At 40.6% G+C, this 21,614-nt stretch overlaps 1 protein-coding gene across 1 annotated transcript in view; it reads right to left on the reverse strand.

Annotated features, from left to right (window-relative positions):
- Positions 1–1,669: 1,669 nt before the first annotated feature.
- Positions 1,670–21,614, reverse strand: part of COLEC12 (collectin subfamily member 12) — a 176,761-nt gene continuing 156,816 nt past the window's right edge. Inside the window, exons 8-10 of the mRNA XM_058556844.1 lie at positions 21,122–21,231; positions 13,319–13,464; positions 1,670–2,249 (exon numbers count right to left, since the gene is read on the reverse strand). Of these exons, the coding sequence (XP_058412827.1) occupies positions 2,230–2,249; positions 13,319–13,464; positions 21,122–21,231 (276 nt within the window). The 3' untranslated portion in view covers positions 1,670–2,229. The remainder of the gene's footprint in view (positions 2,250–13,318; positions 13,465–21,121; positions 21,232–21,614) is intronic.

Below are 21,614 nucleotides of genomic sequence, written 5' to 3' on the forward strand. Positions count from 1 at the left end.
AGAGCCCAAGCCAAGGGGCAGGAAGGTCCTCTCCTCCCAGAGAGATGGAGCCAAGTTATGTGGCAAAGGGGTGGAGACAGGGAGGTGTGAGGAATTGGAGCCAGTAATTCAGTCCACCAAAGTCTCCATAGGAGGGCAAGGTGGAAAATATGTTGTACAGGAGGAGAATTAGTGTGGGCAGCTGTGGATGGTGCAACTACTTATTCATGCTCCCTCCCACCCATATCCATTCTCCCTTCCTTTTATGGTAATAGGATTTTTAGTATGGCATGTGACTGTTACTTTGCAGCTAAAGACTGTATTTCCCAGCCTCCCTTACAATTAAGTGAAGCTATTTGACTAAGGTTTGGGTAAAGAGATGTGAGTGGAAATGATGTATGTAATTTCTGCCCTTAAAGGGATTAATTTCTTTCCTCACCTCTCCCTCCTGCTTCCTGCAATGTGGGTGTGTGCTGAGCCCTCTGGGACCATGCGAATGAGGGTGATAGCTTCTGGATGACAGAGCAAGAAGAAAGTAGGAAGGTGGTTCCCCCGGCTGCTTATGCTCATATAGTTAGGTGCGAGGGAAAGAAGCCTCCATTTTCTTAGGCTGCCATTATTTTGGGTCTTTATTTCAGCAGCCAAATTTGTAATTAATACAAATTGAGAAGAACCTCTACTCTGATACCTAATGGAAGGGATAACACAGAAAGAGGTACAAATTAATTTTTTTCAGTATTTACTGGTCTGAGATATCACAATTTTAGTTTTTCTCCTTGTCACCCCTGTCCAGTATTTTGAAAGGCTGCATCATCAGTGAGCTAAATGTCAATGCAAACTCGCCCCAGTGATATCAGGACAAGCAATGCCAGTTCTGAACCACTTCTGGACTAATGCTGTTCTGCATTTGCGCAGAGGGCCTGGCAGGAAAAGGAGAGAGATTAGGGGAGACAGCTGTCTGCCGTTTGCTTGAATATGTCTCACAACTAGGAAGTAGGGAGCTGGATTCAAACCTGAGCCTGTTTGGCTCCAAAGCCCATCTTTCATTCAATGCTAATTATATCAGAGAACTCTGAGAGGTCCGGCTACTCTAGAATCTAGGGTGGTTTCTCCAAACTGGATCTCTTTGGACATCCATGGCATTGGGCCCAAGTCGACTTTTGCCTCTTTGCTCATTGATAATGAAGGGATCAGTCTAGTACTTTCATCTAAAGTGCAAGAATTGGGATTCCTACATTATCTCCCTGGTTCTGTTAGAAAGAGAGAGGTAATCTTGGTGGCTTGACTGATTTCTTGTGGCAAAGAACAAAATACAATGCAAAAAGCCCAGGCACTTGGGAATGTCACTGTTGGAGTGTAGAAGACAGCAGGGCAGGGTGGAACCTAGGTGGCCATGGGTTCAAATCCCAGTTCTTGGGAAACTTTTTAACCTGCATCATCTTCAGTTTCCTTGCATAGGGGTTGGAGATAGTAGGTGCTGTTATAGCTACTATAGAGCCAGCACTTTGTGCTTGTTTATGTCAGGCCTGGCCTAGCTCCTTTGCTCCACAGCACAGGAATTAACAATCTTATAATTTCCTGCAGCTTCCAGGCATGATTTAGTGGGTCACAGCAGTGAGTGATGATTAAAGAATACAGCAAACTCTGCACCAAAGGTTGGAAAACTGGCCAAAGGACAATTCTCCATCCCTGGCCAAGAGGACTAAGTCGAGACCCTTTGGTTAAGCCCATTTAATGACCTGTCTGAATGACTTGTTGGCAGAAGTCTCTCATTGGTGGTTGACTCCCGCCCAAGTTGCACAGGCAATCCTTGCTCTGCAAACTCAGGGCTAGAAGTCCTTGGAGGAAGCCTGGAGGCTGGGACACAATCCTGGCTGTGGCAGGCAGGATTGGATTGAGATAGTTCATTCATAGACACATTCATTGAAAAATCTGAAAATCAGGGGCTTTGCCTCTGAAGAATTAAAGTTAGTTTTCTTAAGCCTGCTCTTCTCTGGACTTTTGCCCACCTGGTGTAACATGGGCATGCTGTGTACTTACTTAAACAAGGATATCTAGGAGGAGAGGAAAAAGGATGAACAGATCCTTGAGTAATGTTGGATGGTAAAGAACACCAGCTGTCAATTTTTTCAGTAATTGGTTTTTAGTGCTTTTTTTCAATCTGGTGAGAAGGTGATGCAGTCAAAAAGAAGTATCCTTTGCCTTTGAGAACCGCTGGAAAATTTGCTCAAGTTATTACATCACAGTCCATTATAATGCAGATGATAGTACTAAAAGAGAGGAAAAAGGATAGACATTAGTTTTTATTAAAAGAATAATGTTAGTGTACAATTCAAAAAGGAACATGTATTTTTATAGGAAAGATTCCAAAATATATCATTCAATAATATTTATTTTTTCAAAGAAATGCCCAAAAGTCCTTATTCACATTAAGTAAAAGGTAAGTTTCATTTTGAAGGAGCCTGTTTTGGGGAAGCCTAGTCCCAACTTACATCCCAAATGGCCAAACAAGGCAAACAAATGACAAATCTGGGTCACTTGTCACCCTCTACTTGTTTAGATATTTGTGTTCTCCCCCTGCAATTGACAAGGCTGTAAGTTCCTTATGCATCTTGAGACCCTTAGCACTAGGACCAGTGGCTGACACATCAAAGGTATTCAATATATGTCTGTTGAATTGATATATGGATAATTTGTGCCCCAGTTACTACCAAAAATAATTTGAGCAAAATATATTTGAGGTTTTTGTTTACCACCACTATTTTTCTTCATTGAGATACAACTGACATATAACATTACATTAGTTTCATGTGTACAACATAATGATTTGATATTTGTAAATATTATGAAATAATCACCACAATAAGTCTACTTGACATCCATTAACACACATGGTTACAAAATTTTTCTTGTGATGAGAACTTTTAAGATTCACTCTTTTAGCAACTTTAAAAGATACAATACAGTATTAACTATAGTCACCATGCTATACATTACATCCCCATGACTTATTTTATAACTGGAAGTTTGTACCTTTTGACCCCCTTCACCCATTTCACGCACCCCACCACTCCCTGCCTCTGGCAACCACCTATCTGTTCTCTGTATGAGTTCCTTTTTTTTTAAGATTCCACATATAAGTGAGATCATATGGTATTTGTCTTTCTCTGTCTGACTTATTTCACTTAGCATAATGCCCTCAGGGTCCATCCATGTTGTTGCAAATGGCAAGATTTCCTTCTTTTTATGGCTAAGTAATATTCCATATATATATATACACACACACACACACACACACACACACACACCCCACATTTTATCCATTCATCCATCAGTGGACACTTAGGTTGCTTCCATGTCTTACCATTGTAAATAATGCTGCAATGAACATGGGGGTGCATATATCTTTTCAAGTTAATGTTTTTGTTTTCTTCAGATAAATACCCAGAAGTGGATTTGCTGGATCATATGGTAGTTCTATTTTTAATTTCTTGAGGAACTTCCATACTGTTTTCCATAGTGGCTGCAACAATTTACATTCCCCCTAACAGTGCACAAGGGTTCCTTTTTCTCCACATCCTCTCCAACACTTGTTATTTCTTGTCTTTTTTATAATGACCATTCTAACAGGTGTGAGGTGATCTCCTACTATCGTTTTGATTTGCAGTTCCTTGATGATTAGTGATGTTGACCATCTTTTCATGTACCTGTTGGCTATATGTATGTCTTCTTTGGAAAAGTGGCTATTCAGATCCTCTTCCCATTTTTAAATCAGATTTTTTTTATTTTTTTGGCCTTTGACTTGTATGAGTTCTTTATATATTTTGGATGTTAACCCCTTATCAGATATATAACTTACAAATATTTTCTCCCATTCAGTAGGTTGCCTTTTCATTTTGTTGATGGTTTTCTTTGCTGTGCAGAAGCTTTTTAGTTTGATCTAGTCCCATTTGTTTATTTTTGCTTTTGTTGCCTTTGCTTTTGGTGTCAAATGCAAAAAAATCATCACTAAGACCAATGTCAAGAAGCTTACTGCCTATGTTTTCTTCCAGGAGTTTTATGGTTTCAATTCTTACATTCAAGTCTTTAATCCATTTTGAGTTAATTTTTGTGTATGGTGTAAGATAGTGGCCCAGTTTCAGTCTTTTACCTGTGGCTGTCTAGTTTTCCCAACACCATTTATTGAAAAGACTGTCCTTTCTCCATTGTATATTCTGGCTCCTTTGTCATAGATGAATTGACCATATATGGATGGTTTATTTCTGGGCTCTCTATTCTGTTCCACTGATCTATGTGTCTGTTTTTATGCCAATATCACACTGTTTTAATTACTATAGCTTTGTGATATAGTTTGAAATCAAGGAATGTGATACCTCCAGCTTTGTTCTTCTTTTTCAAGATTGCTTCAGCTATTCAGTATCTTTTGTGGTTCCATACAAATTTAAAATGGTTTGTTCTAGTTCTGTGAAAAATGCCATGGGTATTTTCATGGGGATTGCATTGAATCTGTAGATTGCTTTAGCTAGTATAGACATTTTAACAATATTAATTCTTCCAATCCATGAGCATGGTATATCTTTTCATGTATTTGTGTCATCTTCAATTTCTTTCATCAGTGTCTTATAGTTTTCAGAGTATAGGTATTTCACTTCCTTGGTTAAATTTATTCCTAGGTATTTTATTCTTTTTGATACAATTGTAAGTGGGATTGTGCTCTTAATTTCTCTGGTAGCTTATTATTAGTGTTTAGATATGCAACAGATTTCTGTATGTTATTTTTGTGTTGCAACTTTACTGAATTCATTTATTAGTTCTAATAGTTTTTTGGTGGAGTTTTTAGGGTTTTCTATGTATGGTATCATGCCATCTGCAAACAGTGACAGTTTTACTTCTTCCTTTCCAATTTGGATGCCTTTTTATTTCTTTTTCTTGCCTAACTGCTGTGGCTAGGACTTCCAATACTATGTTGAAGAAAAGCCGTGAGAGTGGGCATCCTTGTCTTGTTCCTGATCTTAGAGGAATAGCTTTCAGCTTTTCACCATTCAGTATGATGTTAGCTGTGGGTTTGTCATATATGGCTTTTATTATGTTGAGGTACATGCCTTCTATACCCACTTTGTTGAGAGTTTTTATCATAAATCGATGTTGAATTTTGTCAAATTCTTTTTCTGCATCTATTGAGATGATCATATGACTTCTATCCTTTTTTTTTGTTAATGTGGTGTAACATATTGATTGATTTGCAGATGTTGAACCACCCTTGCATCCCTGGGATAAATCCCACGTGACCCTGGTATATGATCCTTTTAAAGTATTGTTGAATTTGGTTTGCTAATATTTTGCTGGGGATTTCTGCATCCATATTCATCAGGGATATTGCCTATAATTTTCTTTTTTGATGGTATCTTTGTCTGGTTTTGGTATCAGGATAATGCTAGACTTGTAAAATTAGTTTGGAAGGCTTCCTTCCTCTTCAATTTTTTGTAATAAATTGAGAAGGATAGGTATTAACTCTTCTTTAAATGTTTGGTAGAATTCACCTGTGAAGCTGTCTGGTCTTGGACTTTTGCTTTTTGGGAGTTTTTAAATTACTGATTTAATTTCATTATTTGTAATCAGTCTATTCAGATTTGCTATTTCTTCATGATTCAGTCTTGGAAGGTTGTGTGTGTCTAGGAATTTATGCATTTCTTCTAAGTTTTCCAAATTGTTGCTCTATATTGGTTCATAACAGTCTCTTATGATCCTTTGAATTTTGTCTGATATGAGTATTGCTACCCCAGCTTTCTCTTCCTTTCCCTTTGTGTGAAATATCTTTTTCCATCCCTTCACTTTCAGTCTGTCTATGTCTTTAGATCTGAATTGAGTCTCTTGTAGGCAGGATATAGATAGGTCTTGTCTTTTTCTCCATTCAGCCACGTTATGTCTTTTGATTGTAGAATTTAGTCCATTTACATTTAAAGGAATTATTAATAGGTATATACTTATTGCCATTTGGTTAATTGTTTTCTGGTTGTTTTTGTAGTTCTTCTCTGTTCCTTTCTTCTTCTCTTGGTCTCTTCCCTTGTGGTTTGATGGTTTCCAGTAGTGTTATGTTTGTATTTTTTTCTCTTTATTTTTTGTGTATCTGTTGTAGGTTTTTGGTTTGTGGTTACCATGAGGTTCATGTATAACAACCTATATATATATAGCAGTCTATTAAAGTGATAGTTACTTAAGTTCAAAAACATTCTAAAAGCACTACATTTTTACTCCCCTGACCCCATATTTTAAGTTTTTGATATCATATTTTACATCTTTTCATTTTGTGTATCCCTTAACTACTTATTGTAGTTATAGTTGACTTGACCATTTTTGTCTTTTAATCTTCATACTAGCTTTTTAAGTGGCTGATCCATTGCCTTGACTAAATATTTGCCTTTACCAGTGAGTTTTTTTTTTCATGTATTTTCTTATTTCTAGTTATGACCTTTTCTGCTTAAAGAAGACTCTTTAACGTTTCTTGTATGGCCAGTTTAGTGGTGATGTACTCCTTTAGTTTTTGCTTGTCTGGGAAACTCTTTATCTCTCCTTCAATTCTGAAATGATAACCTTGTTGTGTAGAGTACTCTTGGTTGTACGTTTTCTCCTTTCAGCACTTCAAATATATCATGCCACTCCCTTCTTGCCTGCAAAGTTTCTGCTGAAAAATCAGCTTATAGTCTTAGGAGGGTTCCTTTGTATGTGACTTGTTTTTTGCTTACTGCCTTTGAGATTCTCTATTTATCTTTAATTTTTAATTATAATATATCTTAGTGTGGGTCTCTATGGGTTCATCTTGTTTGGAACTCTCTATGCTTCCTGGATCTGTATGTCTGTTTCCTTCCCAGGTTAGGGAAGTTTTTAGCTATTACTTCTCCAAATAAATTTTCTGCCCCTCTCTTCTCCTTCTGGGACAGTAATAATGAGAATGTTATGCTTGATGTTGTCCCAGAGATCCCTTAAAGTAGCCTCATTTTTTAAAATTCTTTTTTCTTTTTGCTGTTCTGATTGGTGATTTCCACTATTTTGTCTTCCAGACTGCTGATTCATTTTTTATCATCTAATCTGCTGTTGATTTCCTCTAGTGTATTTTTCATTTCATTTATTGTTCAGCTCTGATTGTTTTTTTCTTATATTTTCTCTTTGTTGAAGTTCTCACTGTGTTTCTCCATTCTTTGCCCGAGTTTGGTGAGCATCTTTAGGACCTTTACTTTCAACTCTATCAGGTAAATTACTTATCTCCTTTTCATTAGAGTTTTTTCCTAAGGTTTGATTTTGTCCTTTTGTTTGGAACATATTCCTCTGTTTCCTCACCTTGTTTGACTTTCTGTATTTATCTCTACAAATTAGATGAAACAGGCACATCTTCCAGTGTTGAAGAAGTGGCCTGTGTAGGAGCATCCTCTGTGTAGACTGTTTAGTGATGTGTGCTGAGAGGCTTTGGCAGGCTAGCTGGAGTGGGCACAGGCTGGAGGAGTCCTAGGGCTTGCTGCGTCTGAGCCACCTTGACTAGATGGCTGGAGCTGGAGCAGACATGGGTGGGGGGGTTACTGGGGCATGCCACGCCGGGGCTGCTTTGGTGGCACAACTGGAGCTGGGGTGGGTGTGGGCAGGAGGGCCTGGGTCATGCCATGTGGGGCTGCCTTGGAGGGACAGCTGGAGCTGGGGTATGCTGGGGCAGCCTTAGCAAGCTGGCTAGAGTGTCTGGACCATGCTCCTGCTCTTGCTATCAAAGTGAAGGCAGAACATGCAATATGGCACTTGCCAGCATCCAACCCCGGAGAGAGTTCCAGCAGTTCCCTGCCCATTTGGCAGATGCTCTAGGGTTAGTAAATAGATTTTCTTCCTGTATAGTCTAGGTGCTCTTTAAACTGCTGTTTTTTCACTGTCTCAGGGTGGGCAAGCCTGTGCACAGGCCTCTCAGTGATATCCCTCCCTGCTGCAGGTCACCACATCAGGGGTGGGGTTCCTGTTGATACTGTGTCTTTGTCTCTCCTACCCATATCTATGAGGTCCCTCTATCATTTGTTGCGCAAAAGCTGTCCAGGTCTTCTTCAGAGGGAATTGCTCAATATGTAGATGTAGATTCAGTGTGTCCTTGGGAGGAGCTGAGTTCAGAGTCTTCCTATGCCACCATCTTGGACCCTCCCTGTCTCAAGTTATTTTTTTGATTTCTCTTCTGATTTCATCTTTGACCCATTGGTTATTCAGTAGCATGCTGTTAATCTCCACATATTTGTGAATTTTTTAGATTTATTCCTGTAATTGCTTTCTAGTTTCATACTGTTGTAATTGAAAAAGGTGGTTGAAGTGATTTCGGTCTTCTTAAATTTAAGACTTGTTTTGTGGCCTAACATGACATAACCTGGAGAATGTCCCATGTGCACTTGAGAAGAATGTATTCTGTTGCTTTTGGATGGAATGTTCTGTATATATCTATTAAGTTCATCTGGTGTAATGTGTCATTTAGGGCCAATGTTTCCTTATTGATTTCCCATCTGAAGAATCTATCCCTTCATGAAAATGGGGTACTATTAGTCCCCCTCTTATTGTATCGTTGTCTATTTCTCCCTTTATGTCTGTTAATATTTTCTTTATATATTTAGGTGCTCCTATGTTGGGTGTATAAATATTTACAAATGTTATATCCTCTTGTTGGATTGACTCCTTTATCATTATGTAATGACCTTCTTTGTCTCTTATTACAGTCTTTCTTTTAAAGTCTATTCTGTCTGACATAAATATAGCTATCCCAGCTTTCTTTTTGTTCCCATTTGCATGAAATATCTTTTTCCATCCCTTCTCTTTTAGTCTGTATTTGTCCTTCATCTGAAGTGAGTGTCACTCTTGTAGGCAGCATATAGATGGGTCTTATATTTTTATCCTTTCAGCCAGTCTGTGTCTTTTGATTGTGGAATTTAGTCCATTTACATTTAAAGTAATTATTGATAGGTATGTATTTATTGCCATTTTGTTAACTGTTTTCTGGCTGTTTTGTAGATTCTCTGTTTCTTTCTTCTTCTCTTGCTCTCTTCCTTTGTGATTTGATGATTTTCTATAGTGGGTATCCTTAGATTCCTTTCTCTTTATCTTTTGTATATCTATTATAGATTTTTGTTTTGTGGTTATGAAGCTTATATATAACAACTTATATTTATAACAGTCTATTTTACGTTGATAACAATTTAAGTTCAAATACATTATAAAGCTCTATTTACTCCTTACCACCAAGTATTGTTTCTTTTTTTTTCTTTTTATTGCAGTAACATTGGTTTATAACATTGTATAAATTTCAGGTGTACATCATTATACTTCCATTTCTGCATAGATTATATCATGTTCTCATGTTCACCACCCAAATACTAATTACACTCCATCACCACACACATGTGCTGAATTATCCCTTCTGCCCTCCTCCCTCCCCCCTTCCCCTCTGGTAACCACCAATCCAATCTCTGTCTCTATGTGTTTGTTTGTTGTTGTTATTATCTACTACTTAATGAGTGAGATCATATGGTATTTGACCTTCTCCCTCTGACTTATTTCACTTTGCACAATACCCTCAATGTCCATCCATGTTGTCACAAATGGCTGGATTTCATCATTTCTAATGGCTGAGTAGTATTCCATTGTGTATATATACCACATTGTCTTTATCCATTCGTCCCTTGATGGGCACTTAGGTTGCTTCCAAGTCTTGGCTATTGTGAATAATGCTGCAGTGAACACAGGGGTGCATGTATCTTTACGCATTGGTGTTTTCAAGTTCTTTGGATAAATACCCAGCAGTGGAATAGCTGGATCGTATGGTAGTTCTATCCTTAATTTTTTGAGGAATCTCCATACTCTTTTCCGTAGTGGCTGCACCAGTTTGCACTCTCACCAGCAGTGTATGAGAGTTCCCTTCTCTCCACATCCTCTCCAACACTTTTTGTTTCCTGTCTTGTTAATTACAGCCATTCTGATGGGTGTGAGGTGATATCTCATTGTAGTTTTGATTTGCATTTCCCTGATAGTTAATGATGTTGAACATCTTTTCATCTGCCTGTTGGCCATCTGTATATGTTCTCTGGAGAAATATCTGTTCAGGTCTTTTGCCCATTTTTTAATTGGATTGTTAAATTTTGTTGTTGAGATGCATGAGTTCTTTATATATTTTGGAGATTAACCCCTTATCAGATGTATGGTTTGCAAATGTCTTCTCTCAATTGTTAGGTTGTCTTTTCATTTTGTTGATGGTTTCCTTTGCTGTGCAGAAGCTTTTTAGTTTGACGTAGTCCCATTTGTTTATTTTTTCTATTGTTTCTCTTGCCTGGTCAGAGATGGCGCTTGAAAATATGTTGCTAAGACCGATGTCAAAGAGAGTACTGTCTATGTTTTCTTCTAGAAGTTTCATGGTTTCAGGTCTTACATTCAAGTATTTAATCCATTTTGAGTTAATTTCTGTGTATGGTGTAAGATGATGGTCTACTTTCATTTTTTTGCATGTGGCTGTCCAGTTTTCCCAACACCATTTGTTGAAGAGACTTTCCTTTCTCCATTGTATGTTCTTGACTCCTTTGTCGAAAATTAACTGTCCATAGATGTGCCAAGTTGCTTCTGATGTAACAATTTACAGCTTTTTATCTTTGTATCCCTTAACAATTATTGTAGTTATAGTTATTTTTACTACTTTTGTCTTTTAACCTTCATACCAGCTTTGTAAGTGATTTAATCCACCACCTTTACAACATTATTCTGAATTTTACTATATATTTACCTTTATCAGTAAGATTTATACTTTCAAATGTTTTCCTGCTGCTAATTAGTACCCTCCTTTTCAGCTTAATGAAGTCTCTTAACATATCTTGTAAGGCTGGTCTCAGGGTGATGAACCCTTTTAACTTTTGCTGGTCTGGAAAACTCTTTCTCTCTCCTTCAATTCTGAAGGACAACTTTTCTGGGTAGAGTGTTCTTGGTTGTAAGTTTTTTTTCTTTCAGCACTTTGAATATATTGTGCCACTGCCTTCTGGCTTGCCAAGTGTCTGCTGAAAAATATGCTGATAATCTTATGGGGATTTCCTTGTATGTAGCAAGTGGTTTTTCTCTTGCTGCTTTTAAGATTCTCTCATGTCTTTAACTTTTGACATTTTAATTATGTTTCTTAGTGTGGGTCTCTTTGGGTTTTCTGGATTTCGTTGTCTATTTCCTCCCCCAAGTTAGGGAATTTTTCAGCCATGACTTCTTCAAATAAGTTTCTGCCCCTTTCTCTCTCTCTTCTCCTGCTGGGACTCCTATAATGTCACTGTTGGTCCACTTGCTGTCTCTTAAGTCTTAAGCTGTCTTCACTTTTTTTCATTCTTTTTTCTTTTTCCTGCTGGATTAGGTGAGTTCCACTGCCCTGTCTTTGAGTTCACTGATCCTTTCTTCTGCTTCATCTAATCTACTGTTGAACCCCACTAGTATATTTTTCAGTTCAGTTATTGTATTCTTCAGCTCTGTGACTTCTCTGTGGTACTTTCATATATTTTCTATTACTTTGTTGAAATTCTCACTGTGTTCATCCTTTCTCCTCCCAAGTTCAGTGAGCATCTTTATGACCATTATTTTGAAATCTTTATCAGGTAAATCACTAATCTCTATTTCATAAAGGACTTTTTCTGTGGTTTTATCTTGTTCTTTCATTTGGAACATATTTCTCTTTCTTCATTTTCCTTGATTCTCTGTGTTAGTTTCTATGCATTAGATAGAACACCACCTCTCCCAGTCTTGAGGGAGTGGCCCTGTGTAGGAATGAACCTTATCATTCAACCTATCCTAGCTCTTGGTTGTCTCTCAAACCTTTGTGATTATCCAAGCATCCTGTTTTATTTTTAGTGGCTCCCAGTAGATGAGGGTGTGCCAAGACCCAAAAAGTAGGATCTCAGTCAGCACCTAGATTCAGGCTGATAGGAAGCCAGACCCTCAGGTGGCAGCTTTTAAAGTATGCAAATATATACAGTCCTGTGGGACTGCAAGCATATGTCCCACTGGCCACCAGAGCCGGGTGACCTAGAAGTGTCTCCTGCACAGTTGTTGCAAAAATTGAGGCACCAGATTAGTGTACAAGCTCCTTTCCAGAAGATACCGGTGACTTGGAGTGAGGCAGAGGGAGAGCACAAAGATGGTGTCCACCAGCCTCTGTCCCTGGAGAACACCTTAGTAGGCCCCTAGATGTGTGCCAAACCAGAAGCCTGCCCCTCTTGCCAAAGCTCCAGGACAAGCAAATAGGCCTCTTTCACAGAAAGACTGGGGGAGTGTTTCAGTCTGCTGCCTGCGCTGTGCCCTAGTGGTGGCAGCCGGCTGAGAACTGTCTCTCCATTTGTTTCAGTCCCATGGGACTTTGGAACGCAAGCCCTGCTGGCCACTAGAGCTAGGTGTTCAAGGGGTGTCCCCTGGGCAGCAGCTGCAAAAAACTGGGGCACCCGATGATGTAAAAGCTCCTCTCCGGGAGATACTGGCGCTCTGGAGCACAGCACAGGGAGAGCATGAAGATAGCACTCGCCCTTCAAGGTCTCCCACCAACTTCTTTTAAGAGTCTTTATGAGATATAATTCATGTATCATATAATTAACCCATTTAAAGTATACAATTCAGTGGTTTTTATAATATTCACAAAGTTATACAATTTAAAACTATCTAATCATATTTTAGAACATTTTCATCACCCCCAAAAGAAACCCCATACCTGTTAGCACTCACTCTCCATTTCCTCCTTCCCCAACCACAAACTTTTAAATCTAGTTCTGATGAAAAAAAATAAGATGCCACATTCCAAAGAGGGTCATGTTTAAATGAAGCTTTACATAAGTATCTTTTGAAATGAAAACACTCTCCAAAAGCCTCTTTGGTTTATGAGCTTAGAAGGGGAACCGACTATATCCCTCCATTATCTAGCACAGCATCTGGCTCATGGTAAATGCTCAATGCATGTGGAATTGAATGCCTGGCCACCTGGACTGTCTGTGTATGGAACTCCCTGAAAAAGACATAATATCCGTGCCATATATTAAAGAACAATTGACTGACAATATTATAAGGTAATGACCTAGGCCAGTTAGTCGAACATTTATTGAGTACTTCCTATACATTAGGCACATTTATTAACTTATTTAAGTCCCTCGCAACACCACCATTAAGAAGTTACGATTATTATTCCCCTGAGGTTAATATCCCTGGGCACAACCAGGACTGGAACCCAATTGCAGAGCCTGCACTCAGAGCCCTTTTACTCTTACCTCTCACCCTTTAATAGGATGTAAGCTCTGCAGCTCCCTCTTAAAGCCCCTCTACTACTCACCTGTATCCCTGTCTTTTTCACAAATGAAGTTATTGATGTCTTCACACTGGAAATCGTTCCACTGCCCAGCATAAATCAGCCCAGCGCAGTCTTCTCCTGGCCCGTGGCCATGGCCCCAGTTATCTGGCTGTCCGGCTTTCCAATTTCTTTTAACGAAACAGAAATTGAGTGTTATTTGTGCAGTCACACAGAAGTTGTCTTTACCCAAGAGCAGCAGAGAAATGTAAAAAACAAAACTGAAGCATGTCATTTGTCCTGGAATGAAAATGCACTGTTTAGAAAGCCACGCATGCTCATACTCAGAATAAGCAGCAGCTGTTTTGCAGAGTAGCGTGTCACGCAGCATCTCCCTGCAGGCTTTGCCACAGCGAAATGAACTCATTGAGCTGCTCATCACAACACTGAGGGAGTAAATCCTTCTTCAACACAGTTAGATGAATAAGTTCCTAATGTGTACTGGAATGCTGACTTCTGGGCATGTGTGTATATATTTGTGTGTGAACATATATGCACTCTGAGGACAGGATGCACACAACTGTGAGAACCCAGAGGGATCCTTGTACATTTCAATACCTTCCCTCTAAGAAATCAAAGCGTCAGACAGAGAAAGTGAGGGACTTTTGATATACATTTGCCAGAACCTACAATTACAAACACTTGGTTATGGTTGTCTGGCTAAGTTGTAGATGGTTGATTGCTTTAGAAAGAAATAGTAATTTATTCTTACTGAAAATGACATGTATTTCACTGCCTTTTTTGGGAGAGAGAGTCTTAAAAATAAGTTTTCTTTAGGATGAGTTCACTTGGGGTTTGTTAACTTTGATGCCGCTGCTCAAAACACCGCTCTGCCAGGGTTTGCTGTTCTTGATTCTGTTTCCATGCAATAAATTAGATGTGCTTCCAAGACTCAAAACTTGAAAGCTGAATTTTCTCAAAGAAGCAGGTTCTTGCACAGAAGCTTGTTGTTACTACCTGAGAGGACAAGCTTGCCTCACGTGGAGGGTCTGAAAAAACATCTGTGGCAGGAGGTGCTTCCCATAAACAATGACTCCTTACCCCATCAGCCACAAGGTGTCCCAGGGTCACCCGAGGATAGAGCCCTTATTGCCCGACATCTTTGGACCATAAGACCAGTAAAACCACAGGGCAGTGGGAAAGGACAGTTGAAACTGACAGTTAAAGGGTAGGGAAACCAGGTAGAATTGACTCCCCCATACCAATATTCCCCCATGAATATTTTGGTTTTTTTTTTAAATAAAAAGTGACCTCACTTAAATAAATCTAGTGATGGAAAGATAATTTAGATGAAACTATCAACTGATGAGAATACAAATGGGACGATACTTAGGACGGAGAGTGAGAAATAGTCATTCATTCAGCAGATATCCACAGAGCACCTACTATGTGCCAGGGATAATGCTAGGTGATGACAGCACAGCTGTGTGGAGAACAGAGTCCCAGCCCTCACAGAACCTACATAACAGGCAAGTAACAAATGAAGTAAAAATCCCAGACTGCCACAGTGATGCCAGAGTTGGAAGGAAAACTAGTTTACTTTCATGTATGCTTTTTTGTGTATTTCTGTGCACCTTGCAGGACCCCTCCAGAAATATCAACAATGCCTGAGCAGTTTGATCTTGTTCATGTACCATTTTGTTCATTTCTGCCAGCAATGTGAGGCGTTCGATTCCAATTTTGTTCACAGAATTTGAGATCTGTGATTTCTGAATGTATAATGATGGGACGTTTGATATTCTTTATCTTTCAATTCACTGGGAAATTCTACAACTATGATTTCTGATAGAAGACCTGCTTAATATCTTTCCTTCGCATTTTCTTATCATTTTAAGTTAAGTAGATAAAAGGGATTTACAGACTCAACAAAAAGATAACTGATTGATAAGAAAGGAGATAATTTTTATCACCATTCTCCATTTGTTTTTCTAGGTCACTGGAATTCTTCACATACAGTGCTCAAGGTTTTCCTTTGGGACTAAAAGTAGAATGCAGGTCTGTGGCTGTGAGTGCAGTGACGAGGTGGGAGAGCTTGGATGGGTGGCAGAGGAGCCTGAAGCCAGGCTGCAGGGGTAATCTGTCTTATAGAATGAGTACCCAGAATCTCAGAGCATCTTTTTGGAAAATCTAAAATCACATGGAGCGATTTGTGGCAAACCCCTCCAGTCTGCATGCTTTTAATAAAAGAACAGAACAGATAAAGAAAATACATATTTTGGAGAAGAATTTCAGCTTAAATAGTGCCTTAACCTCATTTACAGGTAGATTCTAGAAAGAAGAATGGCTAAAGCCTGGGCCCAAAATCCCTGAACCCATATTGTAATACACACGTCACAGAAGTGGTTGGGTAGCAACATACATATATACTTGGACAGCAGACTCTAAGTACACCAGGGACCTTGGAAGCACTGGACTCACTGTTCCAGTGCACTGGAAACACACAAGCACATCAGCTAGTGGGTGTGAACCTCCCCCAGGATTCTGGGTTTATCCTAATGGAGGCAGAGCACAAACTCTCAAACTTGGGAACAGCCCCTTTCAACCTCACAACTTAGTACTTTCTCATTGACCACAAAATTGACTGAGACTTGATGGCCAAGAGACTTCCACTGGTAAGAGCCTGGCCTCAAAGCAGGACAATCTTAGTAGTGAGAAGTGTTTCTTTTTTGTAGAATTTTATCCCACTACAAGGGTCTGTATAGTGGAAGATTTCTCTCTAGTGGCCTAAGCCAGAGCCACTCTGATAGAAACATGAGGCATGGGTCACGGTGAGATATTATTGAATTAGATGATGCTGAAGGTTCCCTTCTGATCCCCACCATTCTATGGCTCTATATTCTAAAAGTCACAGTATGTAATATTATATGGAGGAGTCTGTGTGCACAGAAAGGCAACCCAGGTTTTAGCTTTGCCTTGTAGAGATGAAAGCTGTGACTCATAACTTAACAGCATACTCCCACCAAATGATGCCCTGTGCAGGGGACAAGAAGTGGACAAGAGGAGCAGAGCAGATTCAAGTGTCTTTCGGGAAACCCTCAGGAAGAATATCACATCTCTGGTGATCTAAGGTGGGCAAACGCAAGCAGTGCGGGCAGGAAAGGCCTTAAAAGGCTACCTTAAATTTCTGCTCTCAGCAAGTGGCCCAATTCCTGCATGCCTACCAGGCAGCCTCCATTAACAGTGACGACCTCTGCCAGATGACGGACTTGTATTTATTCCATCAAGAGTAGAAAGATCAGCTTTGACATGCTTCTGATCCTCTCTATGGCTTGTCTATTTTCTATTTCATTGCTTTCTGGTCACTATCATTTCCTTCCTTCTACTTACTTCAGTATTAATTTGCTCTTCTTTTTCTACCCTCATAAAGTAGAAGCATAGATCACTGATTTTCAACTTTAAAAAATTTTCTCAAATATAAGCATTTTAAAGCTGTAAATACCCCTCTAAACTCTGTGTTAGCTGCATCCCACAAATTTTGATATGTTGTGTTTTCATTTTCTTCGAAACATTTTCAGAATTCCTTCGTGATTTCTTCTTTGACTCATAGGTTATTTAGAAGTGTGACATTTAATTTCCAAATATTTGGTGATTTTGCAGATATCTTTCTGTTATTGGTTTCTAATTTAATTTTGTTTTGGTCAGAGACCATACTCTGTATAATTCAGTGCTTTTAAACTTAGTGAGACTTGATGGCCCAGAATATAGTTTATCTTGTGAACGTACTATATGCACTTGAAAAGAATGGGTATTTGTAGTTGTTGGGTGAAATGTTCCATAAATATCAATTAAGTCAAGTTAGTTGATAGTGTCTACTATATCCCTTTTGATTTTTTCTGCCTACTTGTTCTATCAGTTACTGAGAGGAGAATGTTGAAATCTCCTCTGAAGCCCTGCTCTTGGCTATATCCACAGTTAGGGTTGGTACGTCTGTCTTCTTGATTGGAAATCAGACATTTTTACATGAGTAGAAGAACAGCATCTCTCGCTCATATTGCTGCCCTCACACTCTAGAGAAGATCCTCCAGGCCAGCACAGAGGCTGGTTCACAGTGGACGCTCCAGGATAATTCACTGAATGTTATCATAGGACCGTGGGCCAGTGGATCCCAATCTCCAGTCAGGGCTGGTGCCGGCCAGGTATGCAGTTTTCACAGGTCTGTGGTGAAATGAGAAAAATAAGGAGAGTGTGTGTGTGTGTGTGAATGTGAATGTATGACAGCCAGCTGTCTTTTCTTGGAAAAGATTGTGGATTTTGTTTTTTTGGTGAGGAAGATTGGCCCTGAGCTAACATCCACTGCCTATCTTTCTCTTTTTGCTTGAGAAAGATTGTCCCTGAGCTAACATTTGTGCCAATCTTCCTCTATTTTGTATGTGGAATGCCACCACAGCATGGCTTGATGAGCAGCGTGCATGTCCGCGCTCAGGATCCGAACCCGCGAACCCCTGGGCCGCTGAAGTAGAGTGTGCGAACTTAACCACTATGCCACCTGGCTGGCCCCATTTTTGTTTTTTAATGCTGAGATTTGTTGATAGGTGATTTTTAAAAACTATGTCCTTTTTGGCAAATAAAATCTTGGCAATGTATTTCATTCCCCAGTCTTTCTTTTGGAATTGTATTGGTGTGTGGAACCAAAAGTATTTGGAAATCTGTCCTGGGCACCATCCTGAACTATCACAGATTGCTTCTCATCCGTCCCTTTCCCCGATTGTTCCTGCCTTGCTTCAGGGCAGAAAGAGCTGTAGATTCAGTCAGGTCTTATGTTTCATTGGAAATAAACCTTAGTTCAGGTCTGCATGTGCCCTAATCCTTTGGCATCCAGTCCATATCACCAGTACTTGCTGTCTGTTTATTCCAGCACTGCCTTTCTCAACCATAAAAATGGAGTTGGGGCCAGAGGCAGAGGAGAGAGCCTTTTACACCTTGTCTATTTCTCTTTTACAGTAACCACAAAAGTCTGAAACAACATCAAAAGAGCCGTGATTGTGTGTGCGCGTACGTGTGTGCACGCGCACGCATATGCTGGAGATAAAGGATGAGAGGAAAGCTGAAAGCCTTGGTTCTCCTGTGGCCTGGGCAGGGCACGGGGCGGGGGGGCAAGGTCCAGACACCATTGCTGGAGCAGGGAAGGGAAGCAGATGGGCCACAGAAGCAAAGAGGGGGAGGGTAAAGGTGAGTCTGAATAGACGGAGAAGTATTTGGGGAGACTTATCCTGGTGGGGGACCCCTGAGAGCCTGACCCCCAGTCCCCATCCCAGGCCGTGGGAGAGAATGTTCTTCTTGTTTTCTTTACAAACCTGTGTGAGATCTGAGTGAGGTACTGTGTGTGGCATCTCAATTGGGACACTATAAAATACACAAATGCTAGGTAGTATTATTCTGCAATTACTGATTAGCATGAAAATGATGATTATGACAATAATAGTAACAATGCCAATACCAGCAGATGACATTGCTTGAGCACTTTCCAGGGGCCAACGCTTTATATATATGATCTCATTTAATGTTCACAATGCCGACGTAGGTCCTTCTGTAATACTCATTCTTTGATAAGAACACGGGAATTCACATGGCTGAGTAAGTCCCACGAGGTCATGCAGCTGTCGAGTGCTGGGTCAAGGCCTGGAACCCCGACCTCATTGACTCCAGGGCATGTGCTCTCTCCCCTTGCGGCACTGGCTCTCTTTCTAGTTTGTGCAATGTTTATTATTATATGTCAAATTAAATTAGCTTTCTGTACTAAGGCCTCATATATGTCTGCCTAATTTATTCTTGCTTTTAAAATTTGATCCTGGGGATTTTGACATGTGTATGTATTCCTTTGAGTGGAAAATGAGAAGCACAGTCTGTGCTGTGGTTGGGGTGCAGAAGCCAAAGCTCTCAGGAGGCCCCAGGGTGGCTGTGGCTGGGGACTGAGTTCCAGGAAGGTGTCTGGTGATGTAATCCTTCTCAGATCCCGGGTACCAATGCTGGTGCTCTCCTCCCAGATCACATAATTCTCGCTGGAACCTGGGGAAGAGGAGAAAAGTTCCACCTTGGGAGAGCTGGTGTAGACAGTGATGTTCCAGCTCTATCCATTCCATATGGACCAATCCAGCTTTTTCTTGGAGGAAGGCTTAAGATTCAATTTCTTAGTGAGTCTAACCCAGACCTTTTTTGCACTTATGGCTGTGAGAAAAGTGAAGGAGACTAACATTTTTTTTTTTAGCTCCCCTCCAACTCCCTTAAAAAAAATGATCCTGGCACTTTTGACTGTCGAAGTCACAGATTTATCTTTTCCTTTAATAATCTCTGCCTCCCATCCCTACCTCCAGCCCTGCACAGCCCTGATTTTAGATGACAACTCTCACAACGGTTTGGAGTCTTCTGAGTGCATCTCTGCTGTGCTGGGTGCTCTCCTTGGCCGTCAGCCAAATTCCCCAGTGCTGGGATGTGACGTAGCTTCCTCTCCCCGAGGACAGGTGCAGAGGGAGCAGACAGGAGATCTGTCAGGCCAGCGGGCAGAGAGCCATTTGCCCCGGGGCATCTGAGGCTCACCTTCAGAGCAGACCTAAAATCTTCAAATGTTCCACTTTGCCGTTTCTTCCCTCTTTTTTAAAGCAATGGCCTTATTCTGGTTTCCACCTGTATCTTTTAATCACGCTCTTCACATGGAGGATTTAAAAGTACAAAGCTGCTTGTTTGTCCACCCACGTGCACAGTCATGTGCACAGAAACATTTTTAAAACTCCATCTGGCCCCTCCACCACCTCTGGCCCCTGCTCCCCGCTCCTTGACTGCTACAGGTCCAGTCTCAATACCCAAGACACGACTCAGACCTGAAACACCTCGCTTTCTCCTCTCCTGGTGCCGTGGATGCTGTGTCTCCTCCATGCTCGGGACACGCTCCTGAAGCCGAGATGCCCTCCTGCCTGCTTGAGCCTCTGCAGGCCTGACTTCTCCGCTTCAGCAAAGGAAAGTTATTCAGAGGTGGGTTTTTATAGATTCTGCTCCAATTGGTACAGTTTGTTGCATATTTTCACATCCATTAGAGGCAAAGCAGGAGCAGGAGTAGGAAGTAGACTAATTGGGACAATTTAGTCATCTTCAGACTCTTGGTTAGGAGTAGGGACGGGGGACACCTGGGGTGGGATGAGGCTCGTGGAGACTTCTGTGTCCCTAGGAGCCCCGAGAAGGTAAAGTGCTTCCATTCTTTATTGTTGCCTTTCAAGAACTCAAGCCACATCAGACTTACAGGGAGTCCTCAGATATTTGGGGGATGGTCATCCCGCATACGCCTTTGTTCACGGTGCAGCTGAACTTCCCACGTGTAGGAGAGTCATGAACTTGTAGTTCATAATTACACTCTGGCCAGAATCCCAACCAGGTCAGGGGCACCGACGGTGACCCCTCATCCTGAAGGGAGCTCCCGCTTCTTGCCAGAATCACGTGAGCTCTGAACGTGCCTGAGGCAGCCTGGCTTCCTGATCCTTCATGGCAGCATTTAAAGAGAATTTGCGGCCTTGGCCGCAAGTACCGTACTATGTGGTTTTATGAGTCTCTGATAGTTTGTTTCGTAGAAATGAAAAAATTCATTCCATGAAAAGAAAAAAGAAAAAACTCTACTTTACATATAGATTCTCAACCACAATTTCCTTACATAGACATATGCAACTGGTACAAGGAGCCTCAATTTGAGGAACGTCTAGGACGTAAGGTCATTAAGGAAGAAACGGGAGGGAGTCAAGCAAGAGGTGAAAAATACAGAACAGGAGAGTCTGCCCACCAATCTGGAAGTTTCTGAGCACTCACTTATACTCTGGAGATGTCCCATCCAGCCACTTCCACTCGTTTTCCTGCTCCGAGTCCGTGAGACCGATCCAGTGGCTCTCTCTCCCTACCATCTGCTTTTTTATCCATTGCTGAAAATAAATTAGTGTCAGTGTGTTACTATTTCTTGGAACAGATGTCTGGGGGACTTTTCCCCCCAAAATTTAGGAAAAAAGGACATTTTAAAAGAGGATGTTTGTCAGAACATGTACACTGCTTTTGTTGTCCTCTTTTTTAGTGCATTTGTCTTGTTTTGCACGGTTTTGGGGGCTTTGACATTTTTTCCCTTTATAAGTGATATTTAAGTGACGTTCTTCCTCCTCTAAATCACCCAAACCACTCAATGCATTCCACCAGGCTCCACCTCCTTCCACCACCTGTTCTTCCCATGTTCTAATAATAGTAACAGCCATGGCATCATTGAACTCTTCCTCTGAGCCAGGTCCCATGTCCAGTGTGTTGCATGCGGCGTGTC

This window comes from Diceros bicornis, chromosome 16 (genome assembly GCF_020826845.1).
Source record: "Diceros bicornis minor isolate mBicDic1 chromosome 16, mDicBic1.mat.cur, whole genome shotgun sequence".
Classification (NCBI taxonomy): domain Eukaryota; kingdom Metazoa; phylum Chordata; class Mammalia; order Perissodactyla; family Rhinocerotidae; genus Diceros; species Diceros bicornis.